Raw genomic sequence first — 24834 nt, forward strand, 5'->3', positions numbered from 1 at the left:
ATGAAATTCCCCCTAAAGATAGTTGCTGTCTCAGTTTTTCTGTGTATGTCATTTGCTGTTTATGGAATTAATATTCAGCCTTGTAATATAAATATCTTTCACAATATATATATAGTGACTTTTATAAGAACTGTACCTTGAGCTTATCTGATTGGTTGCATGCTTTGGCAGAGTCTTCTGCTGCTAGTTGCTCATACTGTTGTTCACCGCGGTATTCCCTCATTCGCTTCTCATGTACCCAGGCCCTCTCTGGCTCACTACTAAAAAACTGCATGTGGTATTCCCGAGCACCTGAAAAAGAGACCTCATTTTAGACATGCTGAATAAAGAGTCATTAGACAATGGATAAAGTTATATATATATATAAGAGACAGAAAGCATTGTCAAGTATTAAGAACCATAAATAATGGTTAACCAATGGTTATTTTTTCATAATTATTCAGTCTCTATATTGCTTAATGACATCACCAAGATATTTGTAGCTTTTGTGCATTCTATAGTGAACAATAAAGGGCTGGAATAGCCCGAAAACGTTGCTTGGCTAGTGGCACGAATAAATATTTGATTCACTTATCGGAGTGCTGCTGGATTTTATGTTATACTGTGGGAATTAACCTTTGAAGAGAGGAACACAGCAGTGTACCCGACGATTCAAAAAGCGGTATAGTGTGAGTGTGGCACTATTATTGACTTCATTCTATAGTGAACAAAGTACCGCCTATTGTAAAATATAAGGATATTATAAGTCACTGAGGAGTTCCATGACCATATAAAAGCATGAGGACGAAGGCAGAGTGCTTTTATACAGGTCATGGAACTCCGAGGTTACTTCTAATATCCTCATATTTACTAACAAGGGGTACTTTATTTATGATAATACACAAGTTTTAGTGAGTCATGTGACAAAAATGACATCACTACTCACCGTTTATAACTGATTACATCACATTTACAAGATATTCATGGCTTTTGTGTATTATATAAATATTATACAGTGTAACATTTGTATACCAGAATATAAGTAAACAATGGAAGAGAGCAATATATTTAGTTTGAACATATAGCGGTATATGATAAATAAAATATTTTCTCTCACCTCTTGTATTGATCTTGCTGTGGACATGTAACTGGGGGTCACAGGACACCATACAGGGCCACCAAGGAAACGTCCCCACTTTAGACCAAACTAAGTCTCCCACATGGAACCAAACACCAGTTCTGACCTCAGGGGAGAGTGGGGAAACTGGTAAGTGCTTCTGTACCTAGGGGGGGATTGGAAAAAACACAATCAGAACCATAAATGATCCCATGATTTAGACATATCATAAAAAACTGCTTTTTTTGTTCACAGAACCTCTTTCGCAACCTCACATAGCTTTGTCATTTTAAAGGGCTGGTATACACCAGTGTTTGGCAGGAGACAATCAAAGAGATTTTTTGCTAAATATATTATTCCGCTATTCTTTAATTTTTTTTTATTGCATATGGAATATGTTTGTTTTTACACTAAGGGGGGTTATTTATATTTATTTAATCGCAGGCCTGTGCAGTTTTCTGCTGATAGGAGCACTGGCCCCGGGTTTCAGGTAAGTACATGCTATCGCTTGGAGGTGGCTTACTTTTGCCACCCCCAAGTTAAAAGATCTTTCTTTCTCCTTTAAAAAATGTACAAGTTAATTAACTTAGTAGGGTTTTCAGCTTCCGCCTCTCTCCAGCTTGAAACCAAAAACATCAGGGAATTGTCTGAACATGGTATAGAAATAAAACAATACAAATCCACCATAAATGGCTATAATGTTTTGATGACTTGTCTTTTTGTTCAGACTCTCCTGTATTCATCATCTGCAATTCAAAGCACTGCCTGGCTGTCATGGTAGAGTGGGACTGTGGCAACTACATGGCAGGCAGATGCAAAAAATGAAATAAAAAATTCAACATTACTTAAAAATATATATAACTTAACGTCATAAAGACCAGTAACTAATTGCTTTACCAATGCCTGCATCATACTAAAAGTGAATTTCAAGGTAAATGCCCCCTTTACAGAGAGAGCTGTTATTAGATCGTTATCCATAAAGCTCCGAATTATAGGAGGGCCTCCTCCCATAGACTCAATTTTAATCAAATAATTCAAATGTTTAAAAACAATTTCATTTTTCTCTGTAATAATACAACAGTAGCTTGCACTTGTACTTGGATATAATTAATCCTTATTGGTGTCAAAATAATTCTATTGGGTTTAATTAATGTTTAAATTATGTTTTAGCAGACAAAGTATGGAGATCCAAATTACAAGAAAGATCTCTTATCCAGAAAAACCCCCAGGTCCAGAGCATTATAGACAAAAGGTGACATTCAGTGCACCTTCTTCATAAAATTCCAGTTCTTTTCAATTAGCACTTTATATTCAATTAGCACTTTATATTCATAACATTATAGTTATTTCTGACCCATCGGATATCTGTCAAAAATTGACATTCAGTGCACCTTCTTCATAAGATTCCGGTTCCTTTCAATTAGCACTTTATATTCAACGTTACTACCTACATAACATTACAGTTATTTCTGACCCATCAGATATCTGTTAAAAATTTAAAGCATGTCAACTAAAAGTGAACGAGTGAGTGGTGGGTATTTCCCAACAGTCTTTCCCCTGGACAAATACGTGGGTCTGTTTATCATGCTGTGTAAAAAGTGGGGTGAAACATTACAAGTGATGTTGCTCATAGCAGTTAGAAAACAAAATCAATGATATGATTGATTGCTGTGCGCAACATCGTCTGTAAAGCTTCACCCCACTTTTTACACAGCATGATAAATAGGGTCATGTTTACTAACATTGGAGATAAATATCTGGAGAGATTTCTGGAGATGTTGACCATGGCAACCAATCAGCAATTAGATTTAAACACCTATAAGTTCGAAAACAAAAGCAAAGATCTGATTGGTTGCTATGGGCCAACATCTCCAGAAATCTTTCCAGATATTTATCTCCAATGTTAGTAAACATGCCCCATAGTCACTAAAGGGCAAGTTTTCGACCTGCAAAGGCTTCTCCACACTTTACAAGGTGCAAATTCGCTACCACTACACTAATCCACTAAAATGTGAAGTTGCATCTCAGCAGCCGAATGCTGTTGAAGTTTCGCTAGCGGAAATTCGTCAGTGCGAGCATTTCATATCAAACTTTCGCCAACGTTCATTTCTGCCTAGCGAAACTTCATTAGTACACTTAGGTCAATTTGAATAGGGCGGGTACATATAGGTCATATACAGTAAATGTCCTTTTTAGAGATGGTGGTGCAAATGCTTGAAGTGGCCACTTATTATTACAAATATCCCAGGAAGCAAAATAAAGACAAAAGAGATCCTCTAATGTACTAGACATGAGCCCACCCTAAAACAAATGTGGCATGCCTCTCAAATGTTTGAAACAAAAAAGTGTAATAGTTACAACTTTTAAAGACAATCCTGCTATAAAATATGAAAAAACGCTAGTTTTTTTTTTTTTTTTTTATATAATATCTACGACTTTCCGGCATACAGGATATGATGTCACTGACTTAAGGTTGAGGAGGATGTAGCTTCATCTTATCAGTTTGCCAGGTCTAAGCTTACGAAGGAAACTCTGGCAAAAGAGGTAACGTTATGTAAAATTTGCACTTTAGTGGATTTGCGGAGTAACGATCATTCACTTAGGTGAAAATGCGCCTGGCGATAGGGCAGGAAACTGCTCTAGTGAAGGTCTCTTTCACTAGCAAATTGTCGTCTCTGCCTGTTAGTAAATTGTGATGTCCCTGCGGATGGGATTTCTGACGAATTTTCACTAGTGACGGCTACTTCGCCCTTTAGTAAATCTGCCCCCTGGAGGCCACAATAGGATGTTGATAGTCAATCACACCCCTGAAAAGAAAATGCAGCCCAAAACTGCACCACATACTCCAGATGAGGCCTTACCAGGCACATATAAAGAGGCATAATTATGTTTTCATCCCATGAGTTAATGCCCTTTTTTATGCAAGACAGAACTTGATTTGCTTTAGTAGCCACAGAATGACACTGTTATCCACAAAACCCATAGATCCTTCTCAGTTAAGGAAACTCCCAACACACTGCCATTTCGTGTATAACTTGCATTTATATTATTTTTGCCAAAGAGCATAACCTTGTATTTATCAACATTGAACCTAATTTTCCAGTTTGCTGCCCAGTTTTTCCAACTTAGACAAATCACTCTGCAAAGTGGCAGCATCCTGCATGGAACCTTTAGTGCTGCACAATTTCACCATTGTGCTGATAGTGGCAATACTTTTAAAAAGGCACACGTTTGTTTCAGTTGAGCACTGCCACTATCAGCACAATGATATATATAATAGTAAATGGACCCGCACTACAATGTTTTCGTGAAAAAAATTATAAATTTTATTCACAGATGCATATCCAACGTTTCGGTCCACACTAGGACCTTTTTCAAGGATAAATAGCAAGTGTACAAACAAGTGTTTTACTTTGAAAGCAGCTAGTAAGTTGCAGGTAAAACTTAGTCCCTTTGTAAAATGTATAATTAAGCAATTGAATTCTTAATGAATCAGATGAAAATTAAGCGTAGGACTGGCCAGATATGGGATGACTTTGATGTAGTTGGCCAGCTTAAATATATTGCAATATATGGACAAACAATCCCTGTGTTGTTTAAAGGGTAAGGCATTTTTTAGTAGCAGTATGCACAAAATGTCATTGTCTTAAATATATTGATAATGGGTTGAGTGCAGAGGACCTCCTGTAGTTGACTATATGTATTTTGTGGTCACACCCTCATTGCACCCCCGCCTAATGGTTTTAAAAAATAGTGGTGAGCACAACTTTCCCTTGTTTGTTATAGTTATACAGGAGCAGTGACCAGCTCCATGTTGTAGCTCCCACCCCTCCCATCTATAGTCAGGTGATCCCACTGGTGTCTAATAAAAGGGCAGCCAAGTTTGGGAGTTTTACTTTGAAAGCAGCTAGTAAGTTGCAGGTAAAACTTAGTCCCTTTGTAAAATGTATAATTAAGCAATTGAATTCTTAATGAATCAGATGAAAATTAAGCGTAGGACTGGCCAGATATGGGATGACTTTGACGTAGTTGGCCAGCTTAAATATATTGCAATATATGGACAAACAATCCCTGTGTTGTTTAAAGGGTAAGGCATTTTTTAGTAGCAGTATGCACAAAATGTCATTGTCTTAAATATATTGATAATGGGTTGAGTGCAGAGGACCTCTTGTAGTTGACTATATATATATATATATATATATATATATATATATATATATATATATATATATATATATATATATATATATATACATATACATATACACATACACACACACACACACACAATTTCCCTCCCCGCCCCTACTTTGCATATACAGATTAGGATTCAGTTCAGATGGGTAGAAGATTTCGGCCTAATCCAAATCCTGCTGAAAAAGGCAGAATCCTGAATTCGATGCATCCCTAAAAGATAAATGGTTTAAAGTGCCTGGGTGCAGTATCAAAATTCAGATATATACACCAAACAAGAAGAGGATAAAAAAAAGTTTTATTGTAAGATGCGAGACTAACGTTTCGGCCTCCTCCGAGGCCTTTCTCAAAGTGTCTAATTGTTTGTAAAAATGCCATAAATAAATAAGATTTGGCGGGAAACCAATGGGAACGGACGTATTGATAACATCACTGAAACGAAACTGCTAATTTGAATATCACTAATAACATCTCAAAAAATTTGTTAAAAATTGCATAACACATATATACCTGGTATTTTGTTAATAGTCTCTATGATTAAACAATATAACAATTCTGCTGCTAAAATAACCATATAATGTAACACTGTTTCAATATACTACTTAAACTGTCACATTTCACTTCATTGTCACAGTGTTAAACATTATTGCAAAAAATGAGCACAGTTGACAGGCCTGCTCTGAAGCTCTATCCATCGTATATATAAATTAATGTGTCAAGTCTAAAAACTACCACTCATGATGCCACTTGAAAGTTCTGAATCCGGGCCCTGCTAATGTATGGGAAATAACAAATGTGGTTCTAACCCCTCTGCTATGTGTATAAAGTATGTTACCTGGTGAGTATGTAACAGCGTCCATAGTGTATCTCAATCCCTTTCAATTATGTAGACCCACTCATTTGAGCCCATTCCTACTTATATGGATACCTAAGGGCCATACAGCTGTAATGTGCGCAAAGGAAAAACAGTGTGCCGTATTATGTGTAACAAATAATAAAATACCCTATACATTCCAATATTCAGTGCAGCATATTCACCTCAAAGTTTCCCTATATCACTGTGTCACGCTAATGTGGATGTCAAAGGGAATTCTTAATTACTCATTTATATAATTTAACCCTTAATGCATCTCCATAAATTTACATGCTATTGTGTATGTATGTTGCGAGCATACATTTGTACATAGTATCCTTTTTTGTTTTTTTTTTTTGCTTTCTTTATTGTTTTATGTTTATTTCTCCACACACACGTCACTGTGATGTCACTACCTGTATTTTCCCACCACTGGGTGTTTAAAAAGTTGGTGTTTGTTTGTGTTTGCACTTTGAGAAGGGCTTGAGTGTTAGCCGAAAGTTAGTCATTTTTGTTTTCTAATAAACACCTTTACACATTTTGCTAAGACCTGAGAGTGCAAGCTTCTTTTTTTCTACTTAAAACTTTGGGCTTATTGCACCCAGGCATCAGTGACGAGTGATATACGAGTTGTGCCGGCTTCCAGACGTCTTTATATATATATATATATATATATATATATATATATATATATATATATAGCAAAAAAACGCACTCACAGGACTTTTAAAGGTGCAAAATCAAAAATGATATTTATTTCAACGTTTCGGCAAATCACTTAATCACAGGAAGGACTTCCTGATGACGGCTTAAGTGATTAGCCGAAACGTTGAAATAAATATCATTTTTTGATTTTGCACCTTTAAAAGTCCTGTGAGTGCGGTTTTTTGCTTTATCTATGATTTACTATAACCAGCACCTAGGCAGAAGCATTTGTTATGTGTGCACCAGAGTTTGGACTTATATATATATATATATATATATATAAGATTTGTGTATATAGAAGTCACAACTGTGCACCCCGAATTATACAAATTTTTGGCTTTTGAGTGTGGATACTCCTTTGACTTTTTTAGATATAAACACACACACATATATATGTAATTTAACACTTACATGCTCCTCCTCTGGAGGAGGCTCCAGTTTCTTTATCTTGGTTGGCTGTTGCTCTTCGGACTTCACCTCTTCGCTGTGGTGGTGATGATGGTGGTGATGGTGATGATGATGCCGGGTCTTTTTTCTTTTCTCCCGCCTTTCTTTCCTCCGTTCATGTTTCTTCCTGGTCATCTCACTAGCCTGAAATTCATGAAGGAGTTCTCCACACAGTGAAGACTCAAACATCTCACGACCATTTTGAATAGTCTTAGTGATTCGCAACTTAATTTCAGGGGAGCCTGTCTTCTTCTGAGGGGTGGTAGTGGAAGATGGGGGAGCTTGGAGAAGCTTGGGAGGGGAAGTGGGCTGAGGAGGAGATGCTTTACTCATCCCTTCAATAGGCCGTAAAGCTGCAGTCTCCAGATGATAATACTCCAGAGCAGTATAGTTCCTGGTACTGTATCCATTGGCTGAGCCATTGGGATATTGAGAATATGTCTGGTATTTGCCTTGTGGCTCATATCCCAGTGAAGGCTGGTAGCCATTAGTAAGAGGAGGCAAATCCTCAGTGGTGGGGGTTGGGTACTGGAAGTCTGGCTGCAGGCCAGAATCGTAGGGTGTGCCCCCACCCTCATCAGCCTGGTCACTGCTGTTGGCATCATCCTGCCGGTTGTTGGCAGAGTCGATGAGTTGAGGTGGTTGCTGGATTGTGTTTCCCATGATCCCTTGCATGAAAGAGAAGGAGAAATCCATTGTCGTGCTCAGGCATCATCAGCTTTCCCTTTCTCTCATAGGGCCTAAGAAGAGAGGATACAGTTTAGCAACGTTTCATGACATTCTAATTTAGCCATAGACATCTCATTCGGTGTTACAGAAAGCAACAGCATTGAAATTCATCACAGCTTACACTGAATCATAAATACTGGTTTATAAGTTTGATTAAAGGATAACTAAACCCTAAAAATGATTATGGCTTAAATTGTCATATTTCATATAATGAAGTTATTGCACCAGCCTAACGTTGTAGCTTGTCAATTGCAGCAATGGTCCAGGACTTCAAACTTGTCACAGGGGGTCACCATCTTGGAAAGTGTCTGCGACACTCACATCCTCAGTGGGCTCTGAGCAGCTGTTAAAAAGCTAAGCTTAGGGGTCGTCAAAAATTATCAAACAGAAAATGAGGTTTGCCTGTCATATAAGCTGATGTTACAGGGCTGATTATTAAATTCTGATGCTAGTTGTACTAGTTTATGTGCTGCCATGTAGTAATTATCTGTATTAATTACTAATCAGCCTTATATTGTGACATTTCTATTCTATGCGTACTGTGTATTGTGAGTCAGTCCCTAAGCTCTATAAGTGACAACAGCACAGAGCATGTACAGTGAATCAGCAGAAAAGAAGATGGGGTGCTACTGGGGCAACTTTGGAGACACAGATCTTTACTGCTAAACGGTTGTTGCCTTGGGCTGGTACAGAATCCCAAAACATAATGTACAACATTTCTAGCCTATTTCTTTTGTTAAGCTTTACTTCTTCTTTAAATGGCATGTTCACTGCCCTACATACAGCAGAAACAGAGAGAAGGGTACAAGACAGTTCTACAAATAAAGGAACAAAACGTACACGGATGTATTAGCATCACATGGTTACTTCCTGCATGAGAGATAGAATGCCAGTATGGCCCGCTGCCAGCTACCGTATGAAATAAGAATTCCCCTGACAAAGTTGAAGCAATGAATTAGTGAATCCTTCTGTGGAGTGAGTGTCTCATTCACAGGCATTAATCTTATCCGTACAATCTCTGCAGTGCAGGAGGCGATCATGCCAGTCTGCCATACTTTATGCAGTTTAAGCAATTATCAACATGTATTTGTTCAGCCAATATTATCCACTAACAGAAGGCAAAAAGGGTACTGCGCATTCCAGAACAGGAACCAACAGGCAACAATATCAAATGTCACATTACTGCATTGTGAGTTACATAAATGTAAGATATTAAGGGATACATGTGCTGTTAATATGAATGATTATTGTTACAGCAGGGCCACCTGCTGGTCATTTTCCAACTACTCTGATCACCAATGGTCAAGAAAGTTGTCAGGAGAAGAGGCTGCTCTGATGTTCTTCTGCTTAGGATAAAAATTAGAAACCTTTCTCTAATCTTTCCTAACCTGAAATACATCACAGCTGACAACTTCCTTGACTATTGGTGGTCAGACTGGTTGGAAACTGGCCAGCAGGTGGCCCTGTTATAATAAACTTAATTCATGTTAACAGTACATGTAACCTTTAATATCTTGGAATTAAAGGAAAACTATACCCCTCAAACAATGTAGGTCTCTATAAAGATATATTTCTTAAAACAGCTAATATGTAAAAACCAGCTTCATGCAAATAAACCATTTTCATAATATTATATTTTTTTAGTAGTATGGGCCATTGGGTAATCATAAATAGAAAATTGGCATTTTAAAAAATAAGGACAGCCCCCTGGGATCGTAGGATTCACAGTGCACAAAAACATACCAAACAAACTATACTTGTTAGGTAACATGAGCCAATTAACAGACAGAGTTCTGTCTTTTGCTTCCACACTTCTTCCTGTTACAGTTAGAGTTGTAGTATTTCTGGTCAGGTGATCTCTGAGGCAGCACACAATGGTGGTTCAAGGCAATATTTACTTAAATATATATTCCAGTTTGGTAAGATTCTTTAATATGCCACTTAATTTGATATAAATCTGTTGCTTAAGTATTCATTTTAAAGGTACAGTTTTCCTTTAAAAAATAAATAATTAATGTACATTGTAAAATGCTTTGAATAGCACTCTACTTTTTTTTTTTTTTTACTTATTCGTTATTTGGTTTTCTTTTTTTTTTCCAGATAAAACAAAATCATTGTACAAGAAGAATAAAATAAGAACAACAATGGGTTCACCCTGACATTGATCACTAAGCGATATATCATTCATCACAATCATTATTTGCATGAGAACTTGTATAATAACATGAACAATAAAGATATTGCCTAATTGAGCAGTTGTTAAATTTTGTCTAGGGTCATCCCAGGAAGAGAGAATGGGTAGGGGTAGATCAGGGCAACACAACCTATTAATATGTATTTGCCTAGCGATCTTCTCTTTATTGCATATGGGTTTAATACTTCCCTCCAAATTATATCATTAACTGGTTGGTGATATGGTCATCAGGGGGCTTCCTCTTGAGGAATTAAGTGGGTAAAATTCGGGTATAATCTGAAGTTGTTTTAAAAAGTACCCAGGTCGTCCAGACATTTGTATATTGGCTGGGAGACATATTTGTAATCAGCAACCAGCTATTAGTGGATTATAGCACTCTAATTTTACATTCACTTATGTTTAAGGTTTACTTATCCTTTAATGCAGCATCACAATCTTCTCGTGTTAAGGTGAAGGCTGCTTGGGAAGCTGTTTAAATACAATTTTGCCTGCTACAGTTTCTGCTGACCTTCCCTTGAATTGGTGTGGGAACAAGATTAGGACGTGCCTGCAGTGTGAGTTTATCAGCACATGTTCGAAATACAGTAGAAGGAATCCACCAGTGTTTGCTGATAAAGACAGGGTGAGGCGCAGCACTGCAGTTGAAAGATACCCCACTTCAGAGACACCCTTTCCTACATAAAAGGATTCTCCACCAATAATAACGTCAACCAGGGTTTTGGAAGCCTTGGGCCGGTTAAGAGTCACCAAAATCTCTTGGAAAACATGTATCCCACAAACCGGCAGTTGCACAATGCTGTTCCAGATTATTCAATGTATCATGGAGCTTTAATGAAGATATAGAAACGCCTGTTTAACATACACTTTTAAAAAGGAACATGAGCTCTTTGGATAATAACTGAAATGACTGCTTAGGGATTTTATTATCATTATATACACAATGACTGTAAGCCATCGTCCCTTATACTCTGAAACATGTTCAACCCCTCAAACTGCTGAGCTCATCTTCTCAACCATACTATGGAACAAGTTAAGAGTTACCAAAAGCTTTTGGAATATGACATGTATCTAGGGTTGCCACCTTTTCTGGAAAAAAATGCCGGCCTTCCTATATATATTTATCTTTTTTCCCTAAAACTGTTCTAAATTGATACATTTAGTTCATACATTTGTTATCTTTGTGCCTGTTGAGCAGAATCCCTGAGTTTCATTAAAGGCAGCTGTTAGATTTGATACAATAATTGCTAATATCCAAAAGATACTGCTGAGAAATGTATCAACTAATTGTATCAACTAAATGTAGCAAACTGTAAATCACTGAGCTGCCAGACTGAAACACCAGATACAGGAGCACTAAAATTTAAACTCACATTTTGGGGAAACCGGTAAAAAATAAAAGATGGAAAACAAATGAAAAAAGTCTTTGTTGATTGCAAGCAATCTGAAAACAACTCAACTATAAAAGTGTTTGGAAGGTGAACAACCCCTTTAAATTTTGGTAAAAAATAAAAGATAGAAAGCAATTGAAAAAAGTCTGAAAACAACTGAACTGAAATAAATGTTTGGAAGGTGAACAACCCGTTTAAAGTGGTTTTTCCATGTCTAAATAAAAAAAATGGCCTTTTAGGGTAAGGGCACACCTGGCGATTTGGGGAGATTTAGTCCCCTGGCGACTAATCGCCTCTTCTTTGGGGCGACTAATCTCCCAGAACGGCTTCCCCCTGTCTTCCGCCGGCTATGATGAAAAATCGCCTACGGCATGGCACACGCAGCGCTTCGTATTCAGAAGTTGCCTCACGAGGAAACTTCGGGCAGGTCGTGCCCTTACCCTTAGGAACACTCGTGCCAATGTAATCTGGATACAGTGGAACAACTCCCAGACCTATAGCAATCTCAGGGGCCCAGCAAACAACAATGCTGTGATAGCATTCCTTTCTTATCTCTGGTTTACTTTTATATTAACTTTTAGCATGTTAAACAATGGTTAACGCTAAGCAACTTTTCAAATAGTCTTCATTTTATCTTTTCTTTATAGTTTTTGAATTATTAGCTTTCTTCTTGTGACTCTTTCCAACTCTCCAATGAGGATCACTGACACCATCTAAAAAACAAATGCTCTGTAAGGCTACAAATGTATTGCCACTTTTTATTACTCCTCTTTCTATTCAGGCCTCTCCTATTCATATTCCAGTCTCTCATTCAAATCAAAGTATAGTTGCTAGGGGAATTTGGACCCTAGCAACCAGATTGCTGAAACTGCAAACTGGAGAGCTGCTGAATAAAAAGCTAAACAACTCAAACAGACATAATAAATAATGAAAACCAATTGCAAATTGTCTCAGTATATCACTCTCTCAGATTAAATGCTAATTTAAAGGTGAACCACCCCTTTAAAGCAGAGGCACCCAGCTGGTAGCAAATAAATTGATTTTTTTGCTCACTGGGGGGGAAAGGGGTGCCTATGAATTTCATGCCCATCCAGTATTTTTAGGATCCCTTGTCTTTTATCATAAAGATGATTACATTTGGTATGTTGTTCTCATTGGTTGCTCACATCTTTATTAATGATAAATTATTTATTATATTTATTATAATTATTTTAATGATAATTATTTATTATGATGACTGACACAAAAACAGGTTTTTTTATGGGGGGGGGGTTGCCACTGTATAGTTGTGTTTTGTATAAAGTAAAAAAAACATTATTTACAACTTTTCTTTCTCTATAGACTGTCTGGACTATTTTAGTCACATGAATTAGCAAACGCCATTGGAGACAGTTTAAAACTTGTCTTATTATAAAAGCTGCCCTGAACCAGGCAGAGAAGTATCCATTATACCAACTGAGCAATCATCAATCCTACACATTCCTTTGGACTCCTGTGGGAAAGATGTCCCACAGTTTGGATACCTCTAAGTGTACGCTTCCCATCTTAAAGGTGAAGAAAACTCAAATACAAAAGTTTGCCTATTGAAAGAAATGTAATTCTATGCAACTTTCCAATAGACTATAAATGCAAATATCCAGTTATTCATAAATGTGACTGCAACAAATGCAAGTATATGTCTGTCCCTTTCTGTAATTCTAATTCTAGACTTTTTAAACAATGTATTAAAATCAGCATTTGTCTGGCCAAAGAGCCGGAGCTAACTGCTGGCTTTTGCTACATTCATTCATAAATGAGAGCTAGCAAGAGAATAGCAAGAGACAGACTGATACTGTTTTCCAAAACAGTCACTTTTACAAACAACTACTGAACATTTTAAAGGAGAACTAACCTCTAAAACTTAATGTGGCTAAAAATGGCATAATTTATACAGTATACTAAACTTATTGCACCAGCATAAAATGTCAGCTTCTCAATAGCAGCAATGATCCAGGACTTGTCCCAGGAGGTCACCATCTTGGAAAGTGTCTCACATGCTCAGTGGACTCTGAGCAGCTGTTGAGAAGCTAAGTTTATTGGTTGTATCAAGCAGAAAATGAGTTTTGGCTTTAATATTAGCTGATGCTGCAGGGCTGATTATTAAATTCTGATGCTTGTTGCACTGGTTTCTGTTTGCTCTTTTGAAAAATGGATTTCAGTGCAGAATTCTGCTGGATCAGCACTATTAATTAATGTGTTTTGAAAAAAAACATGTTTTACCATGACAGTATGCCTTTAAGCTTTAGTTCTCCTTTAAGGAAGGTATACTGGAATTTTGCTTTGAGTTACATTTGCTTTCATTTTTGGTTGTCATGCCTAAAGCAGTGGTTGCCAGTCTTATTTGCTTCGAGGCCCTCCCTTCATTTATAACCACAATGTAAACATATGAAAACATTTTAATCACACATTCAGTCAGAATTTAAGGAACGTATCGAACATCAAAGAAGCCCCAAATCTTGCTTTCTGGCCTCCACAGCGGTCTTCCAGGAATATCTAGAAGAGCAAATAGATATTCTCCAAGGCATGGATGTGTGGGCAGGCCACAAACTCCAGGCCTAACATGGCAAATTATTTGGGGTGGTATGCAGGACGCATAGATAGAAAGAAAGAGGCTGGACTTTGTACTGGGAAGGAGATTCAAATTGTTGGCAAATCAATTCCCCAATGCGACTCCCTTCAACGCATGAGTTGTAAGTGGGTTGGGTGGTAAGGCGCAGTTCTAGTTGGCCTAGGAGTCAAAAGACTGAGATTTATCTGTCGGTAATAGGCCTCTAGGAGGGGCCCCCAACCAGGGCTCTGAGTCACCCAAGGGGGAAAGACAGCCCCCTGTTTGATAACCATTGCCTTAAAGGAACAGTAATACCCAAAAAATAAAATTTTAAAGTAATTAAAACATAAAGTACTGTTGCCCTGGTAAAAGTTATGTGTTTGTTTTATAAGGACTGCAATACTGTAATTTATATGAATAAGCTGTTGTGTATCCATGGGGGTTGCCATTTAGGCTGAAAAAGGAGAAAATGCACAGGTTACTTAGCAGAAAACAGATAAACTCTGTAATAGAATACAATGGTGTTCTACAGCGTGCATCTGTTATCTGCTATGTAACCTGAGCCTTGAATGGCTGTCCCCAAGACTACATAGCAGCATGTTTATATTAATTATAGTAGTGTTTCTGAAGCAAACACACCAGTTTTAAAAGTGCAGGGAAATACTACGTTATATTTTAATACATTTTTTGGTGTTCCTGTTCCTTTAAAGGCAAACACATTCTAGTAAATGTTGTTGTCGGTATGGTGTAATCACAGATATCGTCTGCCTGTTGCATACTTTAATGCAGCTAGGCTAGAAGCAACATGCAGTTAGTCACTGCATAAAAATGTTAAAAGTGCTAGGGAAAGTAAGCATCAGAGCATCAGAAATCAAATGGTAACAAAGTAAATAAAGAGTCATTGAAGGGGTTGTTCACCTTCCAAACACTTTTTTCAATTCAGTTGTTTTTAGATTGTTCCCCAGAAATAAAGACTTTTTTCAATGACTTACCATTTTTTACGGTTTTTCCAAAATCTAAGCTTAAAGTTGAATGTCCCTGTCTCTGGTGTTTGATTCTGGCAGCTCAATAATTCAGGCGCTACAATTTTGCAACATTTAGTTGATTCATTCCTCAACAGCATTTCTGGAGTATTAGCAACTATTGTATCTATTCTAACAGTTGCCTGGTATGAAATCCAGAGATTCTGCTCAGCAGGGACAAAGATAACAAATTGATCAACTTAATGTATCCATTTAGAACAGTTTACAGGGTCGGCGACCCCCCTCACAGGGCTGCTTCAGAAGGTGAAAATTACACTTTATACTTCAATAATAGAAAAATGGTAACACATAGAAAATCATTGGAAAAAGTCATTATTTCTGATGATCTGTCTGAAACAAGCTAGTTGTTTGAAGGTGAACTACCCCTTTAACGCACAGAAAACTTCAAGAGTCTCCATATCATAATACTATAAAGCTTCAGTTATATTCAAGCAAATTGCTTAATTAATTACATGATTATCTAGTAGACTTTGTGTATTAAGATCCAAATTACAGAAAGATCCATTATCTGGAAACCCCCAAATTAAAAAACGACAAATTACTAAACAATTAACGATCATCACTGCATTGTAATTCCCCACAATGTAATTCCCCATAGTACCAGTACATTGTAATCATCCAACCCTTGCTCCAATACATTGTAATTTCCCATAGTACCAGTACATTGTAATCATGCAACCCTTGTACCAGTACATTGTAATTCCCCATAGTACCAGTACATTGTAATTATGCAACCCTTGTACCAGTACATTGTAATTCCCCATAGTACCAGTGCATTGTAATCATCCAACCATTGTACCAATACATTGTAATTCCCCATCAATTGTACCACTACATTGTAACTCCCCACCCCTTGCACTAGTACACTATGACTATAACTTCCCATCCCTTGTACTAGTACCCTATAACTACCCATGCCTTATCCCAGTGTATAGTAACTACTTATCCCAGATCCCAGTGTATAGTAACTCCCTATGCCTTATAGTAATACATAGTACCTTCCTCATTCCCTTGGCTAAAGAACTGTAACCCCCTCAATCATTGACAACAATGAGCTGATAGCCTTCGGGTCATATAGGCACCTTAGCAATGGATGTCAGGTACCAGGTCCCTACACCTATCTACCCTCAGTAGTAAGTACAGGAGTTGTACAGCGCATCCCACTGATGCCAAACCTGTCTCCCTCCAGCTGTCAGGAGCTGCAGTCTTCCTTATCTCCCCACTCAGCCAGGAATGCTGGGAGATGTAGTTTTAGCATCTGGAGAGCGGTAGCAATGCCAACCCCTGCCCAAAGCCCTGGTGCCAGCGGTGCCACAGACCCAGCCCCCTCTTATAATAACACCCTCGGGTGTCACCTTCAGTTTGTTCCATTCTAGATCAGGGTGTCTCGGCCTTAGCGACAGGAACCCGCGGGTGAGACGAGGGGGGAGGGGTGCCTACAAAAAAAATCGGGTGTGTGACGTAATATCCGGCGCCCCTCCCCTGCAGGACCTGGAATCCGGGCGTGCGGGGGAAATATCCAGAGGTTTTCGGGCTTCGAGAAAGAAAATGGCTGCCGGGCTGTTCTGTTCCTCTGGTGGTGGAAAATATCCGGCTGCTGAGGGGCCCTACGCGCCAGTCAGTGTTACGGGGCCCCAGGGCCTGACTGTGGGGCGCTAATAATTCGATATCCGGGTGTTGTATTGTCTCAGGCCACCGGGGGGAGGTATTTCCGGGGGGTTGGTGCTTTCCACTGCGGGAATCGGGGCTCTGGTCTGGATAATTTTGTTCCCCCAAATAAAATGTGTTTGTGACTGCGGGTTACCGCCACCCGCTTCTTCGTCCCACAAAAGCCGCCCGCGCGGCCCTGTAGCGCCAAAATAAATTCTCCTGAACTCGGATTGGTCGGGAGGGCGCGCAGGGAACTGGGACTTGTAGTTTCAGTGACTGCGCTCCTTTTGCTTTGCCAATAAAGTTTAGCAAGAAAGAAGTTTGTTCGTCTTGTGTTGGCTTTTTACCGTGTGGTGTCTGCGCTCCATCTGAAGGAAGAGCAGAATTATATATTGTTTTGCTATATTATTATTATTATACTGTTCATAAAGCACCAATAGGATATGACGTAACGTTTGACAATTTCGGTTTTTGTGGTTGCAGTTGCACCCCAAATACCACTCCCAGTCAACTAAGCCTGGAGGAGGGAAAAAGCTGCACAATATTTGATATATATATTCTGGCCCCTAATATTTCATGACAGACATAGTGGCAGCCCCAAATCCTGACATTATTGATACCAGTGCTCACAAGTCCTCTCGTATCCAGGCATTTGCACTATATATAATGTAGGAGTGAAGTCACAAGTCATTCTGGCGAGAGGCAACCAATGCTGTGAGACTTGTAACCAGGGGCATTTCGGTGCTCCTTGCCGCCCTGAGACGGCCTTTCTGATGCCACCCCCTCGCACCTGTTGAATACCATTTCAATTGCTGGTGTGGGGGGGGGGTTGCATTGCTAGTGCAGAGAGCACAATTGCACTCTCTGCACTAGCAGAGGCAAAACTCCAATTTAAAAATCTGAATTTTGGCTTCTAAAATTACAAGGAGCGGCTTTTTTGCCACCCCTGGTAACTTGAGGTCTGTTGCCTGAGGTGAGTTTCTCACCTTGCCTCATGGTAGGAGCAGCCTTGCTTGCAGTGTCGGACTGGCCCGCCGGGACACCAGGAAAACTACCGGTGGACCCAGGTGTCAGTGGGCCCTTGTGCTGCTAAACATTTGGCCTATTTCATGGCCATTCCCTATTTCTATGAGAACAAAGAGGTTAAATAGATGGAATAATACGTTATAGGATGTATAACTAAAGAGACTAGTGTGGTGTTTATACAAATGGCCTGTAGATGTGCTCAGACTTATACTGTGCATACTTCCTGTCAGCTTAAAAGTGAAAGTTACTGTTGTGTAATGGCTGCAGAAGTCTGCTAATAAAGCACTGTTATTCTCTACTCATCCTCGGCTACCCAAAACATAACAACTACGAAATGTGGTCAAGCCGCAGCTAATCTTATGCACTGTCTATGGGCCTGCCCGTTCATCAGGGGATTCTGGAGTCAGATACGTGATTTTGCAACAAAACACTTGGTCAACTATATTCCACTCTCAGCATCGTGGGCGCTCTGGGGCGTCACCCCACACATTCATACCAAAATTTCGAGGGGGGCTAGAAGGCTCCTACTGATTATATCAGCAGTGGCGAAAAAAACTATATTGCAAGTCTGGATATCCAACACCCCTCCCACTATCAAACTCTTCCTGGAGAAACTGGTTCGAGTTTTTTACATGGACTGGATAGAAACATCTTTAAATAAAAACTCAATAATTCAAAGGTTTTTTGATATTTGGGAGTCGTTTATTGAGATTATACCACACACGATGAAGGTGAAGTTGCATGAATGTTTTCAACATAATGAGTGGTATGTTACGAGACTTGTATGTGGGGATCCCCCTATTAACTTATGACTGAACGTATGCACAATGTAGCTGTAACCTCCGGCACGGCAGCGGCAGAGACATAATGTAACCAGCGAACAAGCAAAGAGAAAATGGACGGGTTATCACTGTGATATGGGTTAGAGGCTGACAAACACGACAGTTAACATGTTACTTATGTTGTTAAGTTTACACCGCAACATACTGACCATTCTTGCTATTTAACAATTTATTTTGGATCTCCATCTCGTTACATGCGAGACTGACTGGTGACTCGATTTATGCATCCAATTAAATTAACGGTATTCTGTCTATACCTTATGTGACCTATGTATGATTATCTTACCTTGTATTATTGTTGCCATATACTCCTGACTGATACAGTGTACCGAGTTGTACAGGAACTATGTGTCACTACCTTGAGATGGATGTAATTGTATCTGAATGTTGCTCGAATAAAAAAATGTTTTAAAAAAAAAACATAACAACTAGGAGAATAGAGGTTGAGAGAGGAAGAATAATAGTACTGAGAGTGGGCCCCTGGCCTAAATTTTCTTAGTGGGCCAATGGTCTAAGGTTTTTGGGTGGGCCCCTGGTGTCCCAGTCCGACACTGCTTGCTTGTATCAAGTAAACAGGACTACAGCTAGGATTGCCACCTTTTCTGGAAAAAAATACCGGCATTCCTATATATTTATCTTTTTACCCTATTAATAACATTGGGACCAACCATAATTTTTACCTGTCAGGCCATTAAAATACTGGCCAGGTGGCAACCCTAACTACAGCATACCTCCCCCATTTTGGAAATAGAAAGAGAGACAAATAGATTTGGAGCAAGGCAAATTTTGTGACCACACTCCCTAATTACCATGTTCCTTTTCCAAAATTTGGCAGGTTATGTAGGGCCCCTACGCTGCCCCCGTCCGTGGCTAGACCACATGGTCCTAGCATCCCCCCCGTCAGCGCACACGCCGGAGCACAGGGGAGCTGCGTGTCGCAAGCGGCCGGGCGGCATGCCGCCCCTAATAATTTGCCACCCTAGGCCCGGACCTTTGTGGTCTCGCCATAAATCCGGGCCTGAGGTTTTGAAAGTTTTAACACATTTCTGTGGTTTTTATGTGTTATTGCAGTTTTGCTAATGAAGGTGAATTGTCCTTTAAAGGAGAACTAAACCCCCCTTTAGGCAAAAGTTCCCACTGGCCCTCCTCCCTGTCTTCCCCCCTGCACAGTGTTACCCCTGAATTGTGTCCCCTCTTGAAATACTGATCGCACATGCATGAGCCAGCGCAGCAGAGCTAACAGACGCCATCTTTGTCGCTTTGGTATTCTTCGTTAGTTTGTTAGGTGAGCGCCGTATTGGCAAATGCGCAGCTGGAGCATTTAATACAACTGCGCATGTGCCAAAAGTTACAGAAATTGCAGAAGGGAAGAAGCCACAAAGAATACCGAAGTGCCGGAAGATGACGCCCGTGAGCTCCGCTGTGCTGACTCTGCATGTGTGGTCAGTATTTCAAGAGGGGACACAATTCAGGGGTAACACTGTGCAAAGTGGAAGCAGGGAGGGGGGCCAGTGGGGACTTTTGCCTTAAGGGGCTTTAGTTCTCCTTTAAAGGAGAACTAAAGCTTAACTAAAGAAATAGTGTAGAATATTGCAAATTATATTTTGGGCTTCTGCACCAGCCCAAGGCAACCACAGCCCTTTAGCAGTAAAGATCTGTGTCCCATAGAATATACATTACACAATATAAGACTGATTATTAAAGGGATACTGTCATGGGAGAAAAAAAAATTTCAAAATGAATCAGTTAATAGTGCTGTTCCAGCAGAATTCTGCACTGAAATCCATTTCTCAAAAGAGCAAATAGATATTTTTATATTCAATTTTGAAATCTGACATGGGGCTAGACATATTGTCAATTTCCCAGCTGCCCCAAGTCATGGGTCTGCCCCCCCCAATATTGAACCCCATTATTGCACTTTCCCTTAGGGTTTGGGAGCATTGTAAAAGACCATTAGGGCTCATATCTGAACACCCCCCCGCTATTAGCCTATTTGGTTACCCATCCTCCCCCCCAGGTTCCACACCAAATTCTGGATAGAACGGGGATTGACAACTATTTATAAACTTACTTAAGTATCTATGCAACGAGAGAAATATGAATTTCCACAAACAGAATACTATCACGACCTTCAAATCAGACATTGTATCCAATCAATCTCACAAATTACAATTTACAGTGCCCCTACCCAATTTAAACTATTTTGTATCAAATATCCCCAATCTAAGAAACTAATATCCACCTTTTACAATAAATGGACTAATACTTCCCCCCTCCCAAGACCTAAAATATGTAAAAGCTTGGGAAAGGGAACTTAATTTAACTTTAGAGGAAGAGGAATGGAATTTCATTTTTCTTAGAATTGCCCATTGCTCTATAAGCTCGGATATTCAGGAAACCTCATTTAAAATCCTAACAAGATGGTATTTAGTCCCTGCACGAATAGCAAAATGGGTCCCTTCCAATGCTAACTGCTGTAGTGCAGGGGTTCCCAACCTTTTTTACTTGTGAGCCACATTTAAATGTAAAAAAGAGTTTGGGAGCAACACAAGCATGAAAAAGTCCATGGGGATGTCAAATAAGGGCTATTGGCTGTTGGTAGCCCCTATGTGGATTTGGAGCCTACAGGAGGCTCTGATTGGTAGTACACCTGGTTTTTATGCAACCAAATCTTGCCTCCAAGCCATGAATTAAAAAATAAGCACCTGCTTTGAGGACACTGGGAGCAACATCCATGGGGTTGGTGAGCAACATGTTGCTCGCGAGTTACTGGTTGGGGACCACTGGCTTTAGAGGATATCAGGAAGCGGGCACAATGACTCATATTTGGTGGAGCCGCCCCAAAGTCAGACACCTTTGGTGCAGAGTATATGCTATGTTAAACAACATACTGGGGGTGACTCCATCCAAGAATCCATGGGATGCCCTATTGCACAAACCAATAGATGGTATCAATAAATTTGAATTACACCTAATTACGTATGTATTTACTGCAACAAAACTAACAATTGCAGCAGCCTGGAAGACCAACTTATTACATTTTAACAAAGTAAAAGAAAGGTTGATGAGGGTATACTTATATGAGAAATTAATAGCACAATCTCTAGGGAAATATAAACAATTTTATGACACATGGCGTCCTTGGCAAGTCTATTCTCAACTATTGGAGCTCTAAGTCAGAAAACCAATAGAAAGCTAAATATTCTTTCCAAATGATTTACAGAATTTGACTGTATTATGAGAGGAATCTCCTTTTCTTTTTTTCTCTCTTTTTTCTTTTCTTTTTGATTTGATTTCTCATTTACAGTTTTGTCATTTTGTTTTATTCCTTTTAATTACTTACAATTTTAATTACATTGTTCCTATTTCAAGATTTGTATAGATTAAAGTATGATTGTAACAGATAGCTTGGATCAGGTATAGCTATTATGTGGTTTATATACTTATGTGTAAAATGGTGGAATGACACCTCCTCAGTCTTTCATATACTATTTTAAAATGAGACAATTGTACTGAAAAATAAAATAAAAAATAGTGGGTGTTGATTTTGGGAATATCTTTTCCAAAGTGGTCACTGTTATAGAAGAAACAATGTAGGAAGCTGATCTGTTACTCGGGAAATTTTTTGTATGTCCATATTGCAATTTTTTGCATTACCACCTTATTTTTGTTCTTACATTCAGTGCTCTGACCCTTAAAATGTTCACCACATGCTATCCTTTCTTTGTATAGTTTGCACTGTGAATATAAAATGGTCAATAAAAAAAGTCAGTTTTTCTGGGCTGATGTATTCAGTTCAGAATTAGAATTGGTGCATCACTATTACATGTGCAATATTAGCAACTATTATATGAATTATAATAGCTGCCTTTAATGAAACTCAGGGATTCAGCCCAGCAGGGCCCAAGATAACAAATAATAACAAATCAATTAATGTATCAATTTAGAACAGTTTTCAAAGCTGTTGACCCCCCCCCATCTTTTTTAGGAAGACATAAGAAGGTTAAAAATTTATATTTAAACTTCAATATTAGAAAATAGAAAGTAACTGGGAAAAAAGTCTTTATTTTTAGTGAAATATAGATTTGGACACCTTAGTAAGTGAGGGAAATCTTGACCCGCACATCACTAGAAGGTACCCCACCAGACAATGCATTCAGTCCAGAGCAATGGCAGGTAGCTGCGCAGGACAATTGAGAGTCTGTGAAATGCATCTGTACAACAGGGACTGCTTAGTAAGAGATAGCAAGTAAGTAACCAGTCTCTTCTGCCCACACACCGCTTTCACACCAAAGTACCTTAAAAGAATATTTGCCTCTGGTAACAGGTATCAAAATAACTTCACAAAACACAAATACCAGCAACTTGCTGAAAACTAGAGTCAAGCTTCCCACGACTGTGCCAAATTCTAACTAAATAGTTACAGAATTACTAGATTTCTCAGAACGCCAATTTCCACAGCCTAACCCTCTTATAAAAACCTGCAGCCCAGGCAAGGAGGTCAGGTGATCGTGAACTAAAAAGCCTCTTCTGAGAGATGATTGGCTGACAGACAAGGGAACAAATTAACCATTTACTTATTTGTAAAAGTGCCTAACATTCTCTAAAATGGAGACATTTATATGAACAGCCTTATGAACTGGGCATACTTTTCTAAAATCAACAAATAAGCTCTTTTGTTCTATCAACATTAAGGGACACATTATTATCAACACACTAGGTTGCCAGCTGATCAACCTCCTCTCAATAGTCTGATTCATTATTTTCACTAGATAATCCTATCACAGTTGTATCATCTGCAAATGTAATAATATGGTTGAAATCAAACCGGGCAATGCAATCATATTGTGAGAATGTACGCGTGCGTCCTGTTCGGCGCAGGCGCGCTAATGCGCGTCGCCGTCTGACGAAGGACGCTGGCGACGGTCGCGGGCGCAAGGACGTAGGCGGAAACGCCTGTGATGGATGTGCTGGCGTCAGTTCCGCGACGTCAGCACAGTGACGCCAGTTTGGCGCCAAAGTATCTGTATTTAAACCCAAACCAGACTCAGATGCATTGCCTGGTTATTAGGTTGTTTGAACTGAAACCCTAGCGTCTTGAACTTTTGGATTCCTGATTATCGACCCTTGCCTGTACCCGGATTTGATTACTGCCGCCTGTATCGACCTTCTTGCCTGTCTCATCGTTTACGAATCTTGCTGCCTGCCTTCTGACCTTGGATCTCCTGACTACGACTTTGCCTAATCCCTTGTACTTCGCTTTTCGTCTCACTGGCTACTCTCCACAACCCTGCTCCCTGTTCCACTCCAGGTGGGTAGCGGTTGTGTGAGGTGCTTGTGGGTTCATTATCTTCTGCTCCAGCTCCTTCTACGACTGGATTATACTGGTGAGTCTTGACAGTATAACCAGGCCAAGATGGATCCAGCTGAAGGGGCGTCCCCGTTTGCTGTCCTGACTCAACAGCTAGGAACAAAGCAGGATCCCGCACACCCAACAGATAACAGCAATATGCCTGGTGCTCACTGGCAGAGGTTCGGCAGCCCCACAACAGAGTACAGCAAAGGAATTCCAACGGCACACAGGACTGTGAGAAATCTTCAAAAATTTATTTCAATGCGGAGTGCGATGCAACGTTTCGGGGAGTAAAACCCCTTTGTCAAGCATACGTGATCTACATACAGAGTGCAAATAAATAGAGCAGTGCATTGTTCAATTAGCGTGTCATCATTAATTATCCAATCAATGTAAGTTAAAAACACATCTAAAAAAACTTTCTCATATATAGTTAAAATGATCCAATAGATAGTGTACAATACATAAAGTGTCATAAAAGTACATACAATAGAAAAACTAATACCCATAGAAGTGTACTCGATGAAAGGAACAAAATCACAATGAGTAATCAAAAAAATTATTACAATAATACTAACTGTGTCACACAGCAGCCATAAATGGTTAAATTAACCCTTGCAGGGATTCTTCCAGAATGAATCTTACCCTATACAGGGAAAAGGGGAGGCTGACCCTGCTTTCAAATTATGCTGCCATTTGTAGTAATTATCTGTAAAAGAGAAAAATT

At 39.2% G+C, this 24834-nt stretch overlaps 1 protein-coding gene across 6 annotated transcripts in view; it reads right to left on the bottom strand.

Moving 5' to 3' along the window:
• Positions 1–17214, bottom strand: part of LOC108712682 (histone-lysine N-methyltransferase NSD3-like) — a 67874-nt gene extending 50660 nt beyond the window's left edge. For 2 of the 6 annotated variants that reach the window (XM_041588076.1, XM_041588071.1), the window contains exons 1-4: positions 16592–17214; positions 7260–8035; positions 1097–1262; positions 137–291 (exon numbers count right to left, since the gene is read on the bottom strand). In XM_041588076.1, coding sequence (XP_041444010.1) covers positions 137–291; positions 1097–1262; positions 7260–7991 — 1053 coding nt within the window. In that variant the 5' untranslated portion in view covers positions 7992–8035; positions 16592–17214. The other 4 variants (XM_041588072.1, XM_041588073.1, XM_041588075.1 and 1 more) reach the window with 4 other exon arrangements.
• Between the last annotated feature and the right edge of the window lie 7620 nt (positions 17215–24834).

The sequence above is a fragment of the Xenopus laevis genome, chromosome 3S (assembly GCF_017654675.1).
Source record: "Xenopus laevis strain J_2021 chromosome 3S, Xenopus_laevis_v10.1, whole genome shotgun sequence".
NCBI lineage: Eukaryota > Metazoa > Chordata > Amphibia > Anura > Pipidae > Xenopus > Xenopus laevis.